At 51.9% G+C, this 23,014-nt stretch overlaps 2 protein-coding genes across 2 annotated transcripts; both read left to right on the forward strand.

Moving 5' to 3' along the window:
- Window positions 1-3,921: 3,921 nt before the first annotated feature.
- On the forward strand, window positions 3,922-12,755 carry LOC137671750 (argininosuccinate lyase-like). Its single transcript, XM_068415457.1, has 17 exons — window positions 3,922-3,999; window positions 4,109-4,171; window positions 6,223-6,417; window positions 7,258-7,341; window positions 7,670-7,726; window positions 8,297-8,394; window positions 9,023-9,100; window positions 9,346-9,423; window positions 9,568-9,620; window positions 9,971-10,033; window positions 10,251-10,365; window positions 11,026-11,110; window positions 11,285-11,344; window positions 11,622-11,705; window positions 11,908-11,988; window positions 12,364-12,470; window positions 12,583-12,755. The coding sequence occupies exons 2-17, from the start codon at window positions 4,160-4,162 to the stop codon at window positions 12,731-12,733; spliced, it is 1,401 nt and encodes a 466-aa protein (XP_068271558.1). The 5' UTR covers window positions 3,922-3,999; window positions 4,109-4,159; the 3' UTR covers window positions 12,734-12,755.
- A 1,790-nt stretch (window positions 12,756-14,545) lies between these two features.
- Window positions 14,546-22,348, forward strand: LOC137671747 (argininosuccinate lyase). Its single transcript, XM_068415454.1, has 17 exons — window positions 14,546-14,623; window positions 14,733-14,795; window positions 16,608-16,802; window positions 17,423-17,506; window positions 17,835-17,891; window positions 18,149-18,246; window positions 18,875-18,952; window positions 19,400-19,477; window positions 19,622-19,674; window positions 20,105-20,167; window positions 20,386-20,500; window positions 20,620-20,704; window positions 20,879-20,938; window positions 21,217-21,300; window positions 21,572-21,652; window positions 21,904-22,010; window positions 22,123-22,348. The coding sequence occupies exons 2-17, from the start codon at window positions 14,784-14,786 to the stop codon at window positions 22,271-22,273; spliced, it is 1,401 nt and encodes a 466-aa protein (XP_068271555.1). The 5' UTR covers window positions 14,546-14,623; window positions 14,733-14,783; the 3' UTR covers window positions 22,274-22,348.
- Window positions 22,349-23,014: the final 666 nt, after the last annotated feature.

Below are 23,014 nucleotides of genomic sequence, written 5' to 3' on the forward strand. Positions count from 1 at the left end.
ATAGAACAGGGAAAGACAACGGACCCTCTTTCTCCACACTTCACGTCACAGAGACCTTCCTCTTCCCACAGTGTATCCTGGCAAAGGAATTGAGGTGGGAGCTCCACACAAGACTCCACAAGGTGCCAAATCCATCTGAAGGAGTGGGGAACTTCAACAGGTTTCACGTTGCTGCGCATGAGAAAAGCTCAGCTGTGTTAACTCCCTGTCTAACTTTCCTCCTCACACTCCACACTCCAAACCAGTGCTGGACTGGGGAATCTTTGCCAGCCACAGAGGGATTACTGTACCAGGCAATTTTCCAGGGAGGCCCAGGGCAGACACACCACACTGGAAGATCACGAGATCTAAACCCAGGGTGCTTAGGCAGCAGGTGACAGGGAGAGGAAGACATAGAAGTTCTCTTTGTGACCTTGCCAGGAAAGCCTGGAGTGTACCTGCTGCTGCCTTCTACCCTCACAGCTGCTGCTCACCTCTTTCTCTTCTTTCACATGCAGGGAAACTGATATTCTCTTGCCTGGCTACACCCACCTGCAGAAAGCTCAGCCCATCAGATTCAGCCACTTCTTGCTCAGGTAACCACCTTTCACACTTGGCTGGAGGAAGCCTTCTCCACCCTTGGGGCCCTGCTCAGATGGAGCCTAGAAGTGCATCATCCTCTGCGGGGGCAGCTGCGGGTGGTGACAAACCAGAGCGAACCTTGCAAACTGGAACAGGGACTCCCCATCTTCCTGTGTGGCTCTGACCAACCCGGGACTGAGCAGGCAGTGGAGACCGACTCCCTGGACGCTCCATCCTTTGGCCACAGTTACCTCTTGGTCCTTGTGACATTTTCTGAGTTCAGGTGCTTCATCTCCCATGTCCTTTCCTAGCCATGCTGTTGCACTGACCATGATTTGAGTGCCTGGGAGAGATGAAGAGAAGGATGAACGTCTTACCTTTGGGAAGATAAAGTTTATCTCTATTTCATTCCTGGGCCTCACTTTGCTCTGCGAAATAGCTGAGTCAGATCTTTATGTCCCCTGAACCACTGGGGATTGTATGCCATATGCACTGCAGAGGTGCAAGGACACAAGCCTTGCTTCTCTCACCTAAGAGAAGACTGCTCCAAAGAGAAGACTCTCACCACAGAGATACTGTTCTTCTTCCTTCTTGAAATCAAGAACTACAAGGCTTTATCAAGCAAACCTTCCTCATTGGAAGAGAACTTCTGGTTTACTCCAGAGTTCAGAGATTGCTGAGCCTCAGGCAACACTGTGTGACACCAGAATCAACTGGGAGAGGAAAATCTTCAGAGAGGTGCCATCGCTGCCTGATAGAGCTCAGTTTTGCTTGGGATATGCAGTGTATCTTGCATGACTTCAGTTTCTTTCTCCTCTGGCAGCAGTGCTCTGACTGGCAACCCACTGGAAATTTCTGCGCAGTGGTAAGTGTCTCCTTGTGATTGGGAGGCACAGATCTGCTTGTAATATCTGGGAGATGGGGAAGCACTGATATACTGCTCACCCATACTGCTCATTATGGCCCCCAATGTAATCTAATGTGTCCCCAAGGAGAAGTTGATGATAGTGTCTCCCTCTGACCCTCCTTTCCACAGATCCTTGCTCTCCCCTTGGAGCTGACTCTTTGCTCTGCCACAAGCACTACTGTCAGGCATGAGAAGCCCAGAAGCAGGGCTGCAGGAGGTCTTTCCCCTTGTGAAAAGGCTCCATCACCACTCCCTTCTCCTCTCTGCAGGCAGTGAGCATGTAAAGCCAGCTAACAGCACCCAGTGCTCTCCACTGACACCTCTTCTCTTTGCCTCCCCAGCCCCATGTTTGAGAACGATGTCTACCAGACTGACAATGTCGTCAACAATGCGGAGCAGTACACGGCCATGGGCGGTACCGCCAAGAGCAGCATGGACCTGTTGAGGTCTCAGATGCTCCACAGACATTACAGGACTGTGTGGTCCACAGTACCTTCAGACTTTCCCCAACACCCTACTAGGACTCATGGTGATTTGGGTTTCTAAAGCCCTGTCCCTTACCACAGCAACATCTGTAGAGACAGAAGGATCAGTGGCTTGGACACTACTCTCGAGTGACTTGGTCTTAAACCCCTGCTCCATCACAGCCCACAGGAAGGGACTTCAGCCAAGAATTCACTCAGGCGGATCACGAGCTATTGGAACTCTCAGCAGTTGGCTATGTAACTCTGATCTGACACACAGGCAGATAACAAACCTACAGGAGGGCTCTTGAAACATTACAAGAAGTCGTGAACTCTTCACTGGGTCCCCCAAAGGAAAAGATCTCTAACCTGCTTTTGCACTCTTCAAAAATCCTGCTGACTGGTTTGTCTCCTAAACAAATTGCTGTGCCTGGTCTTTTTGTCCCCTCGCTCTCTATGGAAGAAGCTGAGCTAAGAACATTTCTCTGCCACCACAAAAGAGTTGAGGACAGATGCACTGCGTGACTGCAACGTCCCCTGCAGGCACCATGGAGGAACTGGAGACAGCAATATCCAGCTAGACTGGACTCCTCTTTCCCAGCAGCAACACAAACCAACTTCATTGTCATTCTCCAACCATGTCTATTCCCCACCTAGCACAGAGATGCACATACAAAACACACAAGTGGAAAAACAATACAAAGAGGCCTGGAGCTAATGGAGCAGAAACTGGAGCTTTCGCCGTTATATTTAACCGTGTAACTGGTTAAGTTCAGGTAATATTTAGAAATCAAAGCTGGCGTGTATCACACATACAGGGTTAATGATGTGAAAACACAAAGAGCAAAACAGAGACAGGGGAACTCTGAAAGTGCACCAGAGATCCCGTTCTGCCTTTCCTAGCCCTGCGCGTCACAACCGGTCGCTGAGGGAGAGGTGCCAGGACCAGCTGGGTGCCCTCTAACCCCTCCTGGCTCCGGTGCCTTGGGCACCCGCCCCCTCCCCTTTTGCACTCTGCGCAACTGCTGTACAGTTTCTCCAGACACGGGGATGTACAACCTTTGCACGCCTTGGGCATGTTCCACACAGCCAATGTCGAGCCCCTATCGCAAACACCACCAGGTAAAGCCTCTCCCTCTCTACGATTCAGTCTGCATGTAAATCTAGGCCTTACTGTTCTGCCAAATCCTCAGCAACCTCCTGCCAAAGCCCAGAATAAGGACAAAGACATTCAGAAAAGAGGAACACGACGACAAAAGAAGCATTAAAAATGAGGGACTTAAGATGAGGAAGGAACCTGGCAACAAAACGGTTCAAAGAAGTTTTCTCAACGCAGGCAGCAGGATGCTCTGCACACCTGCAAGCCTGCAAGTCTGAAAGGGAACAGGGACATCACCCCAGAGAAAAATGATCAGAAGGGGAAATTTTTGAGAAGCAGTGAAGTGGTAGTCGCCTATGAATCCAGACAACGAGTTTGAGCCTTCTTCTGGACTGATACTGAAGGCAGCACGCTGGAAACCCAGCTGCAAAAGGTACTTGCTCATTCAGGCTGGGTAGCCAGAGGCAGCCTGATGCTAGCCATGTCACTCTGCCTGCGCCCTCTCTGCTACACAAAGCAGCACGCCCTAACCGTGCCATCCCGCTGTGCCCTAGACTGCAACACAGAAAGGGGACCAACAGCAGGACAGAGAAGAACATAGGAAAGATGGCTGGGCTACGTCCCTTCCTACCTCAGTTATCTACGGTCTTGTGACAACAGGGCTGGTTAAAGGGCAGAAAACACAAAAGGGGACAAGAAAACTGGGGTGCGCTCCCTGCACCCCCCAAAGGCCTCCGACAGTGCTCACGGGAAAAAATACGCCGCAGTAGCACACTCCGGCAGGCAAAGCAGGAACAGCCCCGTGCTGCGGGGTGCTACGAGGGGGGGGACGGCAGCGGGGCCGGCCCCGGGCACACCCCGCCCCGCCGGGGCGGGACGAGCCGCCAGCCCCGCTCCGAGGCGCGTAAAAGCGGGGCGGCGGGGCCGGGGAGCAGCGAGCGACCAGCCCGGGCTGCGCTGCGGAGCAGGTGAGCGGGGCCGGGCGGGCACCGGGGACTCCGTCCCACACCGGGCACCCCGGCCGGCACACGGACCGGGACCGGCGGCAGGGCTGAGCCTCACCTCGCTCTTCCGCAGGTTGCACCAGTCGCCGGGATCGCTGCGCACACGAGCGAAACGTCGTCCGAAATGGCAGCCGAGGTGAGGGCGAACTTTGCTTCTCTGGCGGGGTGGTCTCGGGTGCTCTGGCAGACGCCAGCTCAACTGCGTGAAAAATCCACTTCCCTGGGCCAGAAGCCTGCCGTTGCCTTCAGGTCCTTCCCTCCACCTAGGAGACATTAATAACCCATGCAGTTCCTTCCTGCCAACTTGTGCTTAGGCCGGAGGTACTTTACAGCAGCTTGTGTAAACTCTTCTCTCTACAAAAGCTGCATTTTCAGTTTCTGTGCTGGGTAGGCGAGACGTGACTCGTCATCTCAGCGAGTCACGCTTTTTCCCAAAGGCTGCTGCAGCCCTGGGTTGCAGACAAGTGCCCATCAGCTGTCGGGCTGTACTAGCCACTGCTCTACAGAGGCCTGTAGCTAGCTAAAGTTCATCTTTCCATTTGGATTTCCTGATTGCAAATGTACCTGTTGCAATGTTTCTGCTGACCCACCTCTTACTTTGGTGGAAACCCATAATAGACGATGGACCTAGATGCCCAGATCTACCTGTTCCCATTCAAGTGCTCAGCCTCTGGTACTGGCCTTTAATTTAGCATCCCCTGTGCCACGTTCCTGCAGGCACCAGATGCACGATGAGGACCTCTAACACCTCTCTTTCTCAAGTCTGATTCCCCCCTCTGCCTTCCCTCAGCTTTCTGACAAAGCTGCCTTAAAGATCTCAGAAAACACACGCCTACGCTCTTACCTCTGCAGGCTCTCTCCTGCTGTCCTCTCAGGCTCGTTGTTTCAGCAGGGATCAGCAGAGATGTGGAGACAGTCACTAGGGAAAAAGTTTCTCAGGTTACTCAACAGTGCTTTGTCTGACTGCTAAAGCCCTGGCACAGATAAGCTCGCAACTGTCCCGCCAGCTTCTTGCTGTCCGTGGTAGTTACAGTGCACAGCATGAGGAAAGACTGGCAGGGGTGTTTGAAAAATGAAGCAGATTAGTAATTATTACCCACTCTGCAATGGCAATTGTATTTAGGCCCTTCCTTTAAATGTTCCCCCAATTCGTTTTTGTGCCTGCTAGCGCTGGAGAGTTGCTTTTGAAATCTTGGATAAGGTGTAAGGTCTCTGCACGAGTAAAATTCCTCTCCAAGTTTGCCAGAGTTAGGGCTTCAGGGGGCGTCCTACCTGGGCAAGCAAAAAGCTTCTGATTGAGTGACAGACGTGGCTATTAGCTAGTGAATCCGTGCTGAATCACTGCTGAAAAAGCTTACAGACACCCTGCTGCGATGCACAGCTGGGATTGTGTACCTGTCCTTGGTGACCCAGTGAAGGACTTGTGTAGATGACCCATTCAAGTGTGTGAGGTTCCTGTATGAATCTTGCTTTGGGTGGAAAAATAACCTTTGTTCCTATGTGTTTTAAAACCTCTCTGTTGAGTTCTTTTTCTGAACATCCCTAATGCTGAAAGGTACCCCGACCTCCCCTTCGGGAGTCTGCACCTTAACCGCGTTTATGCTCACCTTATGCCAAAGCTTGCCAGCACATCATGGACTCTGGAGATGCTTCAAACAGTAACTTCAAACACTTCATAATGTGGCTTATGCTGGCCTAGAGCTCTGTCAGTCAAAAAAAAGTCTCTCTACTAGCTCAACAGCACAGAGAGGGCTCAGCATAATAGCTATGACTACGCTCCTTACTGATCACTTCACTTTTTCCCCCCTCTAAAAGGCTATCAAAGGGTTGTAGACCTGCAGCTGCCTCAAAAGAGAAATCCCTGCTGGTCTTGCAGCATATACTGGCCCTGATACTCATTTCAAGGCCTCCTTGCAGAGTCCTGCAGAGGTGAAGTATCTTGGAGGATTCCTGACCAGACCTGACACTTCAAGGGCTAAATGCTAGCGACAGTGACGTGTTCTCCACCTCTGCAACTACTTGCCAAAGGTCCTGAACTCCAGGGGCCTTTCTGGTCAGTGCTACCACACTAAAAGGACATAGCTGAGCTCAGCCTCGATATTGAATGACAGATCATTGGATGTTAAATGCCTAAGACAGTAACTGAAGTGATTAGACCTCTTTCACTTGCTTCTTCCTCTCTCTCAGGGGGATAAACTTTGGGGAGGAAGGTTCACTGGAAGCAGAAATCCAGTCATGGAGATGCTCAGCGCTTCCATTACCTATGATAAGAGACTGTCTGAAGTGGATATCCAGGGGAGCATAGCTTATGCCAAAGCCTTGGAGAAGGCTGGGATCCTATCTAAACCTGAGCTGGAGAAGATCCTGAGTGGCCTGGAAAAGGTATTTATTTCTTCACTTCTGTCATGTGTGCTGGAACCAATGGCTTCTTACCTCACAGCACCTCTAGTAGACTCCCTGAGTTGCCCTCAGTACACTCAGAGGCATCTGGGCAGGGGATCGATGCTCAAAGTGCATCCTGCTCAAGGCACCAAAGCCCAGCAGTAGGATGTGAACCAGCTGACAAGCCCCCAGTCACAGCCTGAAGCTCTGGTGTGCACAGGGTCAGTGCTCATTATGGAAGCCCCGGTGCCTCGCTGAGGTGTGCTCAGTGTGTCCTGCCTGCCCAGCCTCTTCAGACTGAACATTCACCAGGAATTGTTTCAGAATGAATTAGGAATATTCTTTTTCTGCTGGCATTTGGGATCCTTTTGAGCCTGGCTGCCCATGTTAGTAGGAGGCAATGCATAGCATTGTATAGGGGTGAAGAGAAGTCCGCAGCTAAGCGCTTTTTTAAAATATCCATTGTTGTTGCTCACCCACCATGGACAATGGTGACTCTATACAATGTTTGTATAGGAAAACCTTTGTGGAAAATGCTGAAGCCATCACTGACATTTCAGCTCACTTCCTCGTTGCAAGGCTTAAATCCTCCTATAGCCATAACACTGCAGGATCATCACGGGTCCAGAGGTGAATCCCACCACGTACCGTGTAGAATATCAGGCTATAGCAAGCAGCAGCCTTGGCCTGAAAGAACAGGAATGCCAGAGCTCGCGTGAGCCTTAACCCTTTCATTTCCATGGGGATGGCAGGAGTTGCTATTTGCTGGGGACGCTTACAGCCCCCATGCGCAGCAGGGGAACAGGAGTGGCTGACTGGGGTTTCTGCTGATGTTTGCAGATCTCTGAGGAATGGTCTAAGGGAGCCTTTGTGGTGAAACACACCGATGAGGACATCCACACTGCCAACGAACGCAGACTAAAGGTTTGGGTCCTCTACCCTCTTGCTCCCGTTCCGGTGTAGCTAGATCTGCCTGACATGAAGTGCATGTGCCTCTGTCCCACTGTGAAATTCCCCTGGGCCTTGGGGCACTGAAACCCCAGGTGCACAATCAAGTGTCTCCAAGACCCCTTTTGTGGAAGAGGCACTGTACAAGCCTAGAACCCAAACTTGCCCTTCCCCAGAAGAGATCCCATGGCTACTCACAGGATCCTAGGGCTGAGTCCCTTCCAGGCAGGGAGGAGGTCTGCTCGTGCGCAGTCTCCTCCTTAGAATACAGAGACGCTGATAGAAACCCTCCTCTTGTCCTCAGGAGCTGATTAGAGACGTAGCTGGAAAGCTGCACACTGGGAGAAGCAGGAACGATCAGGTATGTACAGAACTGTTTGGTTTTCCTTCTTCTGTATCCCTCCTCCACCTCAGTTCCTTAATCAGATTTCTTTATGCCATCTTTTACATGCCCTGACACTCTCCAGCATATACTTCCTAGGGATTTAACCTAGTGAGGCTCCAGTGACTCATCTGCACAGGGGAATGAGCTCTGCAGGATTGCTTCCTGGTGGTATAAGGCCACAAACTTCCACTGACATCCCTTTGAAAGCCTAGAGAAACCGTGACTTTACTGGCTGGATGCCATGCATCTTGTGGTATCAGTCCTTCTACAGATGACTGACTTGTGTCAGTTGGGGATTTTCTGATCCAAAGTTGAAACTACCCGAGAAGTCCACTGAAAAGAATGGGCTTTGGTTCTGTTCCTGGAAAGCAAGATACTGCCACCTTCACAAATCAGTGACCAGGGACACATCTGGTAAGAGGAAGATGTCACTTCCCATCACACAGAACAAGGAGGGGATAACTCTGCCAAGGCTTTTGCTGAAGAAAATTTGGTTACTAAATATGTCACATTCTGCTTGGAGTGACTGTGGCCAATCTCTTACAGGTCGTGACTGACTTGAAGATGTTCATGAGGAATTCCCTCTCTGCCATCTCCACTCACCTCCTGCAGCTCATCAAGACCCTGGTTGAACGCGCTGCCATGTAAGTCCTTTTCCATATCCACGGCCTTGGCCTTGCAGGGGCAGGACACTTCCAGGCTTCCTCTTTGACTGACACCAATCAGGGCAGCAGCAGGGTCTCCTGCGGAGGAAGTTACAGCCAGGCAGTGTGTGATAGCACAGGGAAAGACAACGGACCCTCTTTCTCCACACTTCACGTCACAGAGACCTTCCTCTTTCCCCAGTGTATCCTGGCAAAGGAATTGAGGTGGGAGCTTCACACAAGACTCCACAAGGTGCCAAATCCATCTGAAGGAGTGGGGAACTTCAACAGGTTTCACGTTGCTGCGTATGAGAAAAGCTCAGCTGTGTTAACTCCCTGTCTAACTCTCCTCCTCACACTCCACACTCCAAACCAGTGCTGGACTGGGGAATCTTTGCCAGCCACAGAGGGATTACTGTACCAGGCAATTTTCCAGGGAGGCCCAGGGCAGACACACCACACTGGAAGATCACGAGATCTAAACCCAGGGTGCTTAGGCAGCAGGTGACAGGGAGAGGAAGACATAGAAGTTCTCTTTGTGACCTTGCCAGGAAAGCCTGGAGTGTACCTGCTGCTGCCTTCTACCCTCACAGCTGCTGCTCACCTCTTTCTCTCCTTTCACATGCAGGGAAACTGATATTCTCTTGCCTGGCTACACCCACCTGCAGAAAGCTCAGCCCATCAGATTCAGCCACTTCTTGCTCAGGTAACCACCTTTCACACTTGGCTGGAGGAAGCCTTCTCCACCCTTGGGGCCCTGCTCAGATGGAGCCTAGAAGTGCATCATCCTCTGGGGGGGGGCAGCCGCGGGTGGTGACAAACCAGAGCGAACCTTGCAAACTGGAACAGGGACTCCCCTCTTCCTGTGTGGCTCTGACCAACCTGGGACCCCAGCACTGAGCGGGCACATTTTGTGACTTCACGTGCTTCATCTCCCATGTCCTTTCCTAGCCATGCTGTTGCTCTGACCCGTGATTCTGAGCGTCTGGGAGAGATGAAGAGGAGGATGAACGTCTTGCCTTTGGGAAGGTAAGGTCTACTGTCTGTGTCATCACTGGGCCTTGCTTTGCCCTGCCAAGTCTTCAGAGGTGCCTTCCCTGCTTCCTAGAGCTCAGTTTTGGTTGAGATATGCAAGGTATCTTGCCTGACTTCTGTTTCTTTCTTCCCTGGCAGCGGTGCTCTGGCTGGCAACCCACTGGGAATTGATAGAGAGTTTCTGCGTAGTGGTAAGTGTCTCCTTCTGATTGAGAGGCACAGGTCTGCTCATATCTGGGAGATGGAGAAGCATTGATACATGGCTCCAATGGCACCATAACACACTACCCTGGAGGCAAACCCTTTCTTTCATAAGGCTTTTTACTGCAATGAGACAGGCAATGCCTGTGAGGTCAGAGCAGGAAGAGCCACCTCTGCTGCTCACCGGCTGCCTTGGGTTAATAACAAGACCCCCCTCAGCATGTTTGTGTTCCTGGGATGACTCGAGGGCTCACAGTCACCTGCATGCTGGCACATCCTGCTGCATTCAAGCTGCAGTCATGCCAAGACTGACCTCCTCTGTCCCTCACCTTCCTTACAGAGCTGCACTTTGCTTCCATCAGCCTGAACAGCATGGATGCCGTTAGTGAGAGAGACTTTGTGGGTAAGCACAACTCCATCACTTCTTCCCACCACTATCTCAGAAGCAGGCTTCTGAGACCTTTCCAGTTGACCTCCTTAACAAGGGGGCTGAAATCCCTCCCTAGGAAGTCATTACACAGAAAATCTGTTTGCTTGTGTCCAAACTCCAGTCAGGGCTCCCTGGCTTGTCAAGCAAACAAGCACCTTTTTCACCAGCTCTTTTACTCCCTTCTCTGCAGTGGAATTCCTCTCTTTTGCCAGCCTGCTGATGATCCACCTTAGCAAGATGGCTGAAGATCTCATCATCTACAGTACCAGCGAGTTTGGCTTTCTCACTCTCTCTGATACCTACTGGTACGTTTCTGGTCTCTAGGGAGCAACTCTCCTCATCTATCCTCACCTGAGAGATTGACACAGTGCTTGGGGCCTCCCTGCTGCACAAGGCTGATGCAGCATTAAAAGGGTGGCAGAAAGGCAGCCTTAGGGTGAACATTCCTCAGTAATGATTCTCATTTCTGATTCTGGTAACTCAACCAAGTCTGCATTCAGCAGACACTCCTCCCCAGCAACTGCTGGCAGACAGAACTCCCTCCTCTGCTGGCAATGCCTGCCAAGCCCTGCCCTGACTAGCCGGGTTTGCAATCCTAATGGACTCCTTGACTCTCAGGGGGGAACAACCACAGCCTTCCCTCTCAAGTCACAGCAACACTTCCTCTGGCCTGTTGATACCACCTATGGAGCAGCTTGTGGGGAAGCCTCCTTTTTGCTTCCCCTTTCCGAGGTGGGACTGCATGGTAGCTCCAGACAAGACTGCAAACCCAAAGGCTTTGCTGTGGGAAACAGGAGAAGCTCAGCACACTCAGCTCACTGCCTTCCGACACCCTACAAAGGTGTCCAGGGAAGGGGGACCTGTGTGTCGCTTTAGGAGGGCTGGGTCACTACACTGCATGACCTCTCTCAGCCTGTGTCTGCAGGGACTTGCTCACCATTACACTCCACACACCTTTCTTTCAGCACCGGCAGCAGCGTGATGCCTCAGAAGAAGAACCCCGATAGTATGGAAGTGATCCGCAGCAAAGCTGGTCGTGTGTTCGGACGGGTGAGCCTGCTAAAGAAAGAAGCGGGATGGGCAAACGGCTCATCCCAGGGCTGAAGGATCCCCCTTCTTCTTGCCTCTCTGTAAAGAAATGTGCCCAGTCTAGGCTCTGAGCCTCTGCTGGGGCAATGTGCTGCTCTTCCTGGAACTAACGGCCCCACCTCTTTCTCTCTGCAGTTGTCTTCTATGCTGATGGTTCTCAAAGGACTGCCAAGCACCTACAACAAGGATCTGCAGGTAAAACACATGTGAGATTTCACACCACCTCTCTGAGCAGACACAGCCACTCCTGCTCCTGAGGAGTCTTGCCACTACATTTCCCTGCACAGACCCTGCTTGTGTGCAGGATGCTGAGACAGGGGCTGAGGCACGGCATGCTGCACTTGGCACCCCAGCCCCTACCAGGAGGCCCTGGGATGACACGCCTGCTCTGCTGCCTGGGCTGCTCGGGCTCTTGGGCTTTTGGGCAGCATCAGGTTGACTTATGGCAATTTCCACCCCTGTTCTACCACAGGAGGACAAGGAGGCCGTCTTTGACGTTGTGGACACCCTGAATGCCGTGCTCCAGGTTGCCAATGGAGTGATTTCTACCCTCCAGGTAACGCTTCAGCCTCTCACTCTTGAACATGGTTGGGGCTCATGTTCTGTGAGTAACACAGCTAAGAGAGCTCTAGACCGCTCCTAAGATGAAGGCCCTTCAGTGCCTCACCCATACTGCTCATTATGGTCCCCAATGTCAGCTGACATGTCCCAAAGGAGGAGCTGATGATAATGTCTCCCTCTGACCCTCCTTTCTGCAGATCAACAGGGAGAACATGGAGAGAGCGATGAGCCCTGAGATCATGTCATCTGATATGGCTCTCTACTTGGTTCGTAAAGGAGTAAGTATCTGAGGGAGACTTGGAGCTGTGATTTCTTGGGACACAGAATACTGCTCAGCGAGGGCCTGAGATGAGGCCTTCTGTTCTGTCCCCAGGTGATGACCAGTATAGGTCAACAAACACAAAATCTGGAATCCCATTCTTTACATGTATCCCCAGTAGTGGAACTGCTGCCTGGTGGACTTGATAGTAATTTACAGGTGGATTTTTAACTCCTAACACCTCCCCTCTTCACACCCCACAAAACCAGGATTCAGATTCCATTGCCCTAAGTGAAAACGAGCCAACCAAAAAAGAGAGGACATCCGTTATTTTCCTTTGAGGCTGCACCCCAGTTGCCTGGTCACTGACTCTGGTCTCTGCTTCTCACTGCAGATGCCATTCAGACAAGCCCACATTGTCTCTACGAAGGCCGTCCAGCTCGCCGAGTCTAAAGGCATACCCCTCAGTCATCTCAGCCTGGATGACCTGAAGAGCATCAAGTTTGTATCACCAGTATTTTGCCATGACTCCCCTCAACAGGCAGTGAGCATGTAAAGCCAGCTAACAGCACCCAGCCCTCTCCACTGACACCTCTTCTCTTTGCCTTCCCAGCCCCATGTTTGAGAACGACCTGTACCAGATCTACAACGTCGTCAACAGCGTGGAGCAGTACACGGCCATGGGCGGTACCGCCAAGAGCAGCGTGAATGCCCAGATTGAGCAGCTGAGGGATCTGGTGAGGAGGCATAAGGAACAAGCTTAGCGTGTGGGGAGATATCCCAGGGATGCAGTGTTGTGCCTATCACACTAATCTGGTGTTAATAAAGAGTGTGTTGTATGTAAAGCAATGAAACTCCTGTCTTGCGTCTTTCTTCTTGAGGGCAAGATTGAGCTAGGCTTCCTCAGCCCTCAAGAGGCTTGGGGAAATGTTCACTGGTGTGGAAGAATGGGAGCTCTCCCCTCCCTGGCAGTGGACCTGGGTTATGGGGTGTTGAAGCTCTCAGGGGCTGGTAGGTGGAGAGCAGCAGGAGTGTTTGTCTGCAACAAGAGACCTGAAAACGTGCCTCTTGAAGGGGAGGGTGGTGGGGTAGGAAGTGATCGTCCCCCTGCACTCAGCACTGGTGAGGTCACACCACGATTACCCTGTTCAGGTTTGGGCCCCTCATTATAAGAAAGACATTGAGGTGCTGGACAGTGTCCAAAGGGCAACAAAGCTGGTGAAGGATCTAGAGAAGTCTTACAAGGAGCAGCTGAGGGAACGGGGGTTGTTCAGTCTGGACAAAAGGAGGCTCAGGAGAGACCTTATCACTCTCTACAACTACCCAAAAGGAGGCTGTAGCACGGTGGGTGCTGGTGTCTTCTCCCAGGTAACTAGTGACAGGATGAGAGAAAACGGCCTCAAGTTGCACCAAAGGAGGTTTAGATTGGATATTAGGGAAAATGTGTTCACCAAAAGGGTTGTCAAGCATTGCAACAGGCTGCCCAGGGAAGGGGTTGTGTCAGGTAGGCAGCCTGTTCCTGTTTAAATACCCTGGAGGTATTTAAAAGACATGTAGATGGGGCACTTAGGGACATGGTTTAGTGGTGGACTTGGCAGTGTTAGGTTAATGATTGGACTCCGTGATATTAGGGTCTTTGCCAACCTCAATTATTCCGTGTTTTATACAGCACAAGGCTGGATCCAGCAGTGCAAGAGCAGGCTACACAGTGTGCTGAGGGAGGCTTGTGGATGTGCACAAAGTGCACCTGGTACAGCATCAGCAACACATGCCACATCTCCAGCTATCGCTGTCCTCCTCATAGGAGTATGCTTGCCTGCCTGCCTTCCTGCAGAGGGGATTCAGTCTCCTCACCACCTGGCACCAAAACCTGCATAGTCTTAGGGAGGACTTGGCAAGCAGGTCAACCCACAGGTCATTCCAGCCCTTCACAAAACCACCTCTGGCTCTGCTTTCCTCCAAAACACAACCCAGGTCAAGCATTTCCCTCTGTGCGACACCAGCCAAGCAAGCTGGGGCAGAATGCTTGAAAAGAGGCTGACTGCCTCTTACAAATCTTAGCAGATTATCACATCTTGGATTCCTACTGAAATGAGTACAACCACAATCACTGGTACTTCCCACCCATCCACACTTTTCTTAAAATTGTGCCATAATTTAGATTGGGAGACAACAGGGGAGGTCTCAGAAGCTCCACAGACATTACAGGACTGTGTGGTCCACAGTACCTTCAGACTTTCCCCAACACCCTACTAGGACTCATGGTGATTTGGGTTTCTAAAGCCCTGTCCCTTACCACAGCAACATCTGTGGAGACAGAAGGATCAGTGGCTTGGACACTACTCTCGAGTGACTTGGTCTTAAATCCCTGCTCCATCACAGCCCACAGGAAGGGACTTCAGCCAAGAATTCACGCAGGCTGATCACGAGCTATTGGAACTCAGCAGATGGCTGAGCACACTCCGGCAGGCAAAGCAGGAACAGCCCCGTGCTGCGGGGTGCTACGAGGGGGGGGACGGCAGCGGGGCCGGCCCCGGGCACACCCCGCCCCGCCGGGGCGGGACGAGCCGCCAGCCCCGCTCCGAGGCGCGTAAAAGCGGGGCGGCGGGGCCGGGGAGCAGCGAGCGACCAGCCCGGGCTGCGCTGCGGAGCAGGTGAGCGGGGCCGGGCGGGCACCGGGGACTCCGTCCCACACCGGGCACCCCGGCCGGCACACGGACCGGGACCGGCGGCAGGGCTGAGCCTCACCTCGCTCTTCCGCAGGTTGCACCAGTCGCCGGGATCGCTGCGCACACGAGCGAAACGTCGTCCGAAATGGCAGCCGAGGTGAGGGCGAACTTTGCTTCTCTGGCGGGGTGGTCTCGGGTGCTCTGGCAGACGCCAGCTCAACTGCGTGAAAAATCCACTTCCCTGGGCAAGAAGCCTGCCGTTGCCTCCAGGTCCTTCCCTCCACCTAGGAGACATTAATAACCCATGCAGTTCCTTCCTGCCAACTCGCGTTTAGGCCGGAGGTACTTTACAGCAGCTTGTGTAAACTCTTCTCTCTACAAAAGCTGCATTTTCAGTTTCTGTGCTGGGTAGGCGAGACGTGACTCGTCATCTCAGCGAGTCACGCTTTCTGCCTTCCCAAAGGCTGCTGCAGCCCTGGGTTGCAGACAAGTGTCCATCAGCTGTCGGGTTGTACTAGCCACTGCTCTACAGAGGCCTGTAGCTAGCTAAAGTTCATCTTTCCATTTGGATTTCCTGATTGCAATGTACCTGTTGCAATGTTTCTGCTGACCCACCTCTTACTTTGGTGGAAACCCATAATAGACGATGGACCTAGATGCCCAGATCTACCTGTTCCCATTCAAGTGCTCAGCCTCTGGTACTGGCCTTTAATTTAGCATGCCCTGTGCCACGTTCCTGTGGGCACCAGATGCACGATGAGGACCTCTAACACCTCTCTTTCTCAAGTCTGATTCCCCCCTCTGCCTTCCCTCAGCTTTCTGACAAAGCTGCCTTAAAGATCTCAGAAAACACACGCCTACGCTCTTACCTCTGCAGGCTCTCTCCTGCTGTCCTCTCAGGCTCGTTGTTTCAGCAGGGATCAGCAGAGATGTGGAGACAGTCACTAGGGAAAAAGTTTCTCAGGTTACTCAACAGTGCTTTGTCTGACTGCTAAAGCCCTGGCACAGATAAGCTCGCAACTGTCCCGCCAGCTTCTTGCTGTCCGTGGTAGTTACAGTGCACAGCATGAGGAAAGACTGGCAGGGGTGTTTGAAAAATGAAGCAGATTAGTAATTACTACCCACTCTGCAATGGCAATTGTATTTAGGCCCTTCCTTTAAATGTTCCCCCAATTCGTTTTTGTGCCTGCTAGCGCTGGAGAGTTGCTTTTGAAATATTGGATAAGTTGTAAGGTCTCTGCACGAGTAAAATTCCTCTCCAAGTTTGCCAGAATTAGGGCTTCAGGGGGCGTCCTACCTGGGCAAGCAAAAGCTTCTGATCGAGTCACAGACGTGGCTATTAGCTAGTGAATCCGTGCTGAATCACTGCTGAAAAAGCTTACAGACACCCTGCTGCGATGCACAGCTGGAATTGTGTACCTGTCTTTGGTGCTGCAAACAGTAACTTCAAACACTTCATAATGTGGCTTATGCTGGCCTAGAGCTCTGTCAGTCAAAGAAAAGTCTCTCTACTAGCTCAACAGCACAAAGAGGGCTCAGCATACTAGCTATCACTGTGCTCCTTACTGATCGCTTCACTTTTTCCCCCCTCTAAAAGGCTATCAAAGGGTTGTAGACCTGCAGCTGCCTCAAAAGAGAAATCCCTGCTGGTCTTGCAGCATATACTGGCCCTGATACTCATTTCAAGGCCTCCTTGCAGAGTCCTGCAGAGGTGAAGTATCTTGGAGGATTCCTGACCAGACCTGACACTTCAAGGGCTAAATGCTAGCGACAGTGACGTGTTCTCCACCTCTGCAACTACTTGCCAAAGGTCCTGAACTCCAGGGGCCTTTCTGGTCAGTGCTACCACACTAAAAGGACATAGCTGAGCTCAGCCTCGATATTGAATGACAGATCATTGGATGTTAAATGCCTAAGACAGTAACTGAAGTGATTAGACCTCTTTCACTTGCTTCTTCCTCTCTCTCAGGGGGATAAACTTTGGGGAGGAAGGTTCACTGGAAGCACAAATCCAGTCATGGAGATGCTCAGCGCTTCCATTACCTATGATAAGAGACTGTCTGAAGTGGATATCCAGGGGAGCATAGCTTATGCCAAAGCCTTGGAGAAGGCTGGGATCCTATCTAAACCTGAGCTGGAGAAGATCCTGAGTGGCCTGGAAAAGGTATTTATGTCTTCACTTCTGTAGTGTGTGCTGGAACCAATGGCTTCTTACCTCACAGCACCTCTAATAGACTCCCTGAGTTGCCCTCAAGTCACAGCCTGAAGCCCTGGTGTGCACAGGGTCAGTGCTCATTATGGAAGCCCCGATGCCTCGCTGAGGTGTGCTCAGTGTGACCTGCCTGCCCATCCTCTTCAGACTGAACATTCACCAGGAATTGTTTCAGAATGAATTAGGAATATTCTTTTTCTGCTGGCAATTGGGATCCTTTTGAGCCTGGCTGCCTGTGTTAGTAGGAGGCAATGCATAGGATTGTATAGGGGTGAAGAGAAGTCCGCAGCTAAGCACTTTCTTGTTGCAAGGCTTAAATCCTCCTATAGCCATAACACTGCAGGATCATCACGGGTCCAGAGGTGAATCCCACCACGTACAGTGTAGAATATCAGGCTATAGCAAGCAGCAGCCTTGGCCTGAAAGAACAGGAATGCCAGAGCTCGCGTGAGCCTTAACCCTTTCATTTCCATGGGGATGGCAGGAGTTGCTGTTTGCTGGGGACGCTTACAGCCCCCATGCGCAGCAGGGGAACAGGAGTGGCTGACTGGGGTTTCTGCTGATGTTTGCAGATCTCCGAGGAATGGGCTAAGGGAGCCTTTGTGGTGAAACACACCGACGAGGACATCCACACTGCCAACGAACGCAGACTAAAGGTTTGGGTCCTCTACCCTCTTGCTCCCGTTCCGGTGTAGCTAGATCTGCCTGACATGAAGTGCATGTGCCTCTGTCCCACTGTGAAATTCCTCTGGGCCTTGGGGCACTGAAACCCCAGGTGCACAATCAAGTGTCTCCAAGACCCCTTTTGTGGAAGAGGCACTGTACAAGCCTAGAACCCAAACTTGCCCTTCCCCAGAAGAGATCCCATGGCTACTCACAAGATCCTAGGGCTGAGTCCCTTCCAGGCAGGGAGGAGGTCTGCTCGTGGACAGTCTCCTCCTTAGAATACAGAGACGCTGATAGAAACCCTCCTCTTGTCCTCAGGAGCTGATTGGAGACGTAGCTGGAAAGCTGCACACTGGGAGAAGCAGGAACGATCAGGTATGTACAGAATCCCTTTTTTCCCCTTTGTACTCCTCCCCCACCTCACTTCAGGAGATCTCGGACCAGAACGGCCTTTGGCTCTCTTCCTGGAGAGCAAGATATAGTGACATTACCACATCAAAATGACCAAATGATGACAGGAAGATGCATCTTCCCATCACACAGGACAAGGACAGGTTTACTTTGCCGTCAAAGTGGCCACTCACTAAGTATGTCACATGCTGCTTGGAGTGACTGTGGCCAATCTCTTACAGGTCGTGACTGACTTGAAGTTGTTCATGAGGAATAACCTCTCTGTCATCTCCACTCACCTCCTGCAGCTCATCAAGACCCTGGTTGAACGCGCTGCCGTGTAAGTCCTTTTCCATATCCACGGCCTTGGCCTTGCAGGGACAGCACACTTCCAGGCTGCCTCTTTGACTGACACCAATCAGGGCAGCAGCAGGGTCTCCTGCGCAGGAAGTTACAGCCAGGCAGTGTGTGATAGCACAGGGAAAGACAACGGACCCTCTTTCTCCACACTTCACGTCACAGAGACCTTCCTGTTCCCACAGTGTATCCTGGCAAAGGAATTGAGGTGGGAGCTCCACACAAGACTCCACAAGGTGCCAAATCCATCTGAAGGAGTGGGGAACTTTAACAGGTTTCACGTTGCTGCGCATGAGAAAAGCTCAGCTGTGTTAACTCCCTGTCTAACTCTCCTTCTCACACTCCACACTCCAAACCAGTGCTGGACTGGGGAATCTTTGCCGGCCACAGAGGGATTATCGTACCAGGCAATTTTCCAGGGAGGCCCAGGGCAGACACACCACACTGGAAGATCACGAGATCTAAACCCAGGGTGCTTAGGCAGCAGGTGACAGGGAGAGGAAGACATAGAAGTTCTCTTTGTGACCTTGCCAGGAAAGCCTGGAGTGTACCTGCTGCTGCCTTCTACCCTCACAGCTGCTGCTTACCTCTTTCTCTCCTTTCACATGCAGGGAAACTGATATTCTCTTGCCTGGATACACCCATCTGCAGAAAGCTCAGCCCATCAGATTCAGCCACTTCTTGCTCAGGTAACCACCTTTCACACTTGGCTGGAGGAAGCCTTCTCCACCCTTGGGGCCCTGCTCAGATGGAGCCTAGAAGTGCATCATCCTCCGGGGGGGGGGCAGCAGCGGGTGGTGACAAACCAGAGCGAACCTTGCAAACTGGAACAGGGACTCCCCATCTTCCTGTGTGGCTCTGACCAACCCCGGACCCCAGCACTGAGCGGGCAGTGGAGACCGACTCCCTGGACGCTCCATCCTTTGGCCCCACTTACACCTTAGCTAACGGGGGAACCTGGAGAATCGTGCATGGCTGCTGGCTGTTCCACTGCAAAGCGCCTTAGCGCCAAGGCTCCACTGCAAGCCTCTTCTCTTCGAGAGGGGATCCCAGGCTCCAGCGTGGCAGCATTCTGCTTGGGAAGGAACGTCACATTTTGTGACTTCACGTGCTTCATCTCCCATGTCCTTTCCTAGCCATGCTGTTGCTCTGATCCGTGACTCTGAGCGCCTGGGAGAGATGAAGAGGAGGATGAACGTCTTGCCTTTGGGAAGGTAAGGTCTACTGTCTGTGTCATCACTGGGCCTTGCTTTGCCCTGCCAAGTCTTCAGAGGTGCCTTCCCTGCTTCCTAGAGCTCAGTTTTGGTTGAGATATGCAAGGTACCTTGCCTGACTTCTGTTTCTTTCTTCCCTGGCAGCGGTGCTCTGGCTGGCAACCCACTGGGAATTGATAGAGAGTTTCTGCGTAATGGTAAGTGTCTCCTTGTGATTGAGAGGCACAGGTCTGCTCATAATATCTGGGAGATGGGGAAGCATTGATACACTGTCCTGATGGTTTTTGGATGCATTGCAGCACCTTAACGGGGATGGAGGGTAATAAATAAAAAAAAAGAATATGATCTGATGCTCAGTGACACAGGAGGGAGGCAGCTCCTAATGACTCGGTCAGCCAGAAGGCTTTTACTGCTCTGAGAAATAGATGCCTGCAGGGTGGGAGCATAAGCAGAACCACCTCTGCTGCACACTGGCTGCCTTGGGCTAATAACAAAACCCCGCTCAGCATGTTTGTGTTCCTGGGATGACTCAAGGGCTCACAGTCACCTGCATGCTGGCACATCCTGCTGCATTCAAGCTGCAGTCATGCCAAGACTGACCTCCTCTGTCCCTCACCTTCCTTACAGAGCTGAACTTTGCTTCCATCAGCCTGAACAGCATGGATGCCGTTAGCGAGAGAGACTTTGTGGGTAAGCACAACTCCATCACTTCTTCCCACCACTATCTCAGAAGCAGGCTCCTGAGACCTTTCCAGTTGACCTCCTTTAACAAGGGGGCTGAAATCCCTCCCCAGGAAGTCATTACACAGAAAATCTGTTTGCTCGAGTCCAAACTCCTGACAGCGCTCCCTGGCTTGTCAAGCAAACAAGCACCTTTTTCACCTGCTCTTTTCCTGCCTTCTCTGCAGTGGAATTCCTCTCTGTTGCCACTCTGATGATGATCCACCTTAGCAAGATGGCTGAAGATCTCATCATCTACAGTACCAGCGAGTTTGGCTTTCTAACCCTCTCTGATGCTTACAGGTATGTTTCTGGGCAGAGAGTCCCACCCTCAGTGTCTCCTCCTCATCAATCCTCACCTGAGAGACTGACACAGTGGTTGGGACTTGCTCACCATTACACTCCACACACCTTTCTTTCAGCACTGGCAGCAGCCTGATGCCTCAGAAGAAGAACCCCGATAGCCTGGAACTGATCCGCAGCAAAGCTGGTCGTGTGTTCGGACGGGTGAGCCTGCTAAAGAAAGAAGTGGGATGGGCAAACGGCTCATCCCAGGGCTGAAGGATCCCCCTTCTTCTTGCCTCTCTGTAAAGAAATGTGCCCAGTCTAGGCTCTGAGCCTCTGCTGGGGCAATGTGCTGCTCTTCCTGGAACTAACGGCCCCACCTCTTTCTCTCTGCAGTTGTCTTCTATGCTGATGGTTCTCAAAGGACTTCCAAGCACCTACAACAAGGATCTGCAGGTAAAACACATGTGAGATTTCACACCACCTCTCTGAGCAGACACAGCCACCTCCTGCTCCTGAGCAGTCTTGCCACTACATTTCCCTGCACAGACCCTGCTTGTGTGCAGGATGCTGAGACAGGGGCTGAGGCACGGCATGCTGCACTTGGCACCCCAGCCCCTACCAGGAGGCCCTGGGATGACACGCCTGCTCTGCTGCCTGGGCTGCTCGGGCTCTTGGGCTTTTGGGCAGCATCAGGTTGACTTATGGCAATTTCCACCCCTGTTCTACCACAGGAGGACAAGGAGGCCGTCTTTGACGTTGTGGACACCCTGAATGCCGTGCTCCAGGTTTTCAATGGAGTGATTTCTACCCTCCAGGTAACGCTTCAGCTTCTCACTCTTGAACATGGTTGGGGCTCATGTTCTGTGAGTAACACAGCTAAGAGAGCTCTAGACTGCTCCTAAGATGAAGGCCCTTCAGTGCCTCACCCATACTGTTCATTACAGACCCCGATGTCAGCTGCTCAGGGGGTCAGAGTGTCCTTTTAGAGCCAGGTCTGTTCCAGATGAAGTCCCCTCACTGTGACTGTTAATGTGTCCCCAAGGAGGAGCTGATGATGTTGTATGCCCCTGACCCTCCTTTCTGCAGATCAACAGGGAGAACATGGAGAGAGCACTGAGCCCTGAGATGCTGTCTACAGATCTGGCTCTCTACTTGGTTCGTAAAGGAGTAAGTATCAGAGGGAGACTTGGAGCTGTGATTTCTTTGGACGCAGAATAGTGCTCAGAGAGGGCCTGAGATGAGGCCTTCTGTTCTGTTCCCACATGATGATCAGTTTGGGTCACCAAACCCAGATTCACATACATTGCCCTAAGTGAAAACGAGCCAACCCAAAAAAGACGGCACATCCGTTTTTTTTTCCTTTGAGGCTGCACCCCAGTTGCCTGGTCACTGACTCTGGTCTCTGCTTCTCACTGCAGATGCCATTCAGACAAGCCCACATTGTCTCTGGGAAGGCCGTCCAGCTCGCCGAGTCTAAAGGCATACCCCTCAGTCATCTCAGCCTGGATGACCTGAAGAGCATCAGGTTCGTATCACCAGTATTTTGCCGTGACTCCCCTCAACAGGCAGTGAGCATGTAAAGCCAGCTAACAGCACCCAGCGCTCTCCACTGACACCTCTTCTCTTTGCCTCCCCAGCGCCCTGTTTGGCAGTGACGTCTCCCAGATCTTCAACGTCGTCAACAGCGTGGAGCAGTACACGGCCATGGGCGGTACCGCCAAGAGCAGCGTGAATGCCCAGATCGAGCAGCTGAGGGAGCTGCTGAAGAGGCACACGGAACAAGCTTAGAGTGTGGGGAGATATCCCAGGGATGCAGTGTTGTGCCTGTCACACTAATCTGGAGTTAATAAAGAGTGTGTTGTATGTAGGGCACTGAAACTCCTGTCTTGCATCTTTCTTCTTGGGGGCAAGATTGAGCTGGGCTTCCTCAGCCCTCGTGAGGCTTGGGGAAACGTTCACTGGTGTGTGAACCTGGCAGAGGAACTGGGTTAAGGGGTGTCAAGTTCTAGGATGCCAGTATGTAGAAAGCAGCAGGAGTGTCAGTGCATGTGTTGAGATAGGCTTGTGTGTGTCCACAAAGAGAGACGCTTGGTACAACATCTGCAATACATGCCACATCTCCAGCTATCACTGCCTTCCTCCTAGTATTATGTTTCCCTGCCTGCCTTCTGGAAGGAAAAAAAATCTTACCACCACCAGGTGCTGGAACTTGCATAGCCTTAGGCAGGTCTTGGCCAGCAGGTCAACCCGCAGGTCATCCAAGCCCATCAGCTTTACACTAAAAATGGTCCCAGATCCAGCTCTTTCCTCTGTGTGACACATGCCTTCATTTGCCTCTAAGCTTTTAAAAAAATCCTTGGCATTGCAGTGCTGTTGCCTCTTACAAAAATAATTTACCATCTTCCCTTCTGTCCTTACAGAAGTAAAATCAGAACAACGACCAGGAAAAATCTTACTTAAGGAATGAAGTTCCAGGAAGCTCCCGAGTCCCCAGCTGCTTACTGCCATGTTTCTCTGGTTTAGTACATT

This window comes from Nyctibius grandis, chromosome 18, assembly GCF_013368605.1.
Source record: "Nyctibius grandis isolate bNycGra1 chromosome 18, bNycGra1.pri, whole genome shotgun sequence".
NCBI lineage: Eukaryota > Metazoa > Chordata > Aves > Nyctibiiformes > Nyctibiidae > Nyctibius > Nyctibius grandis.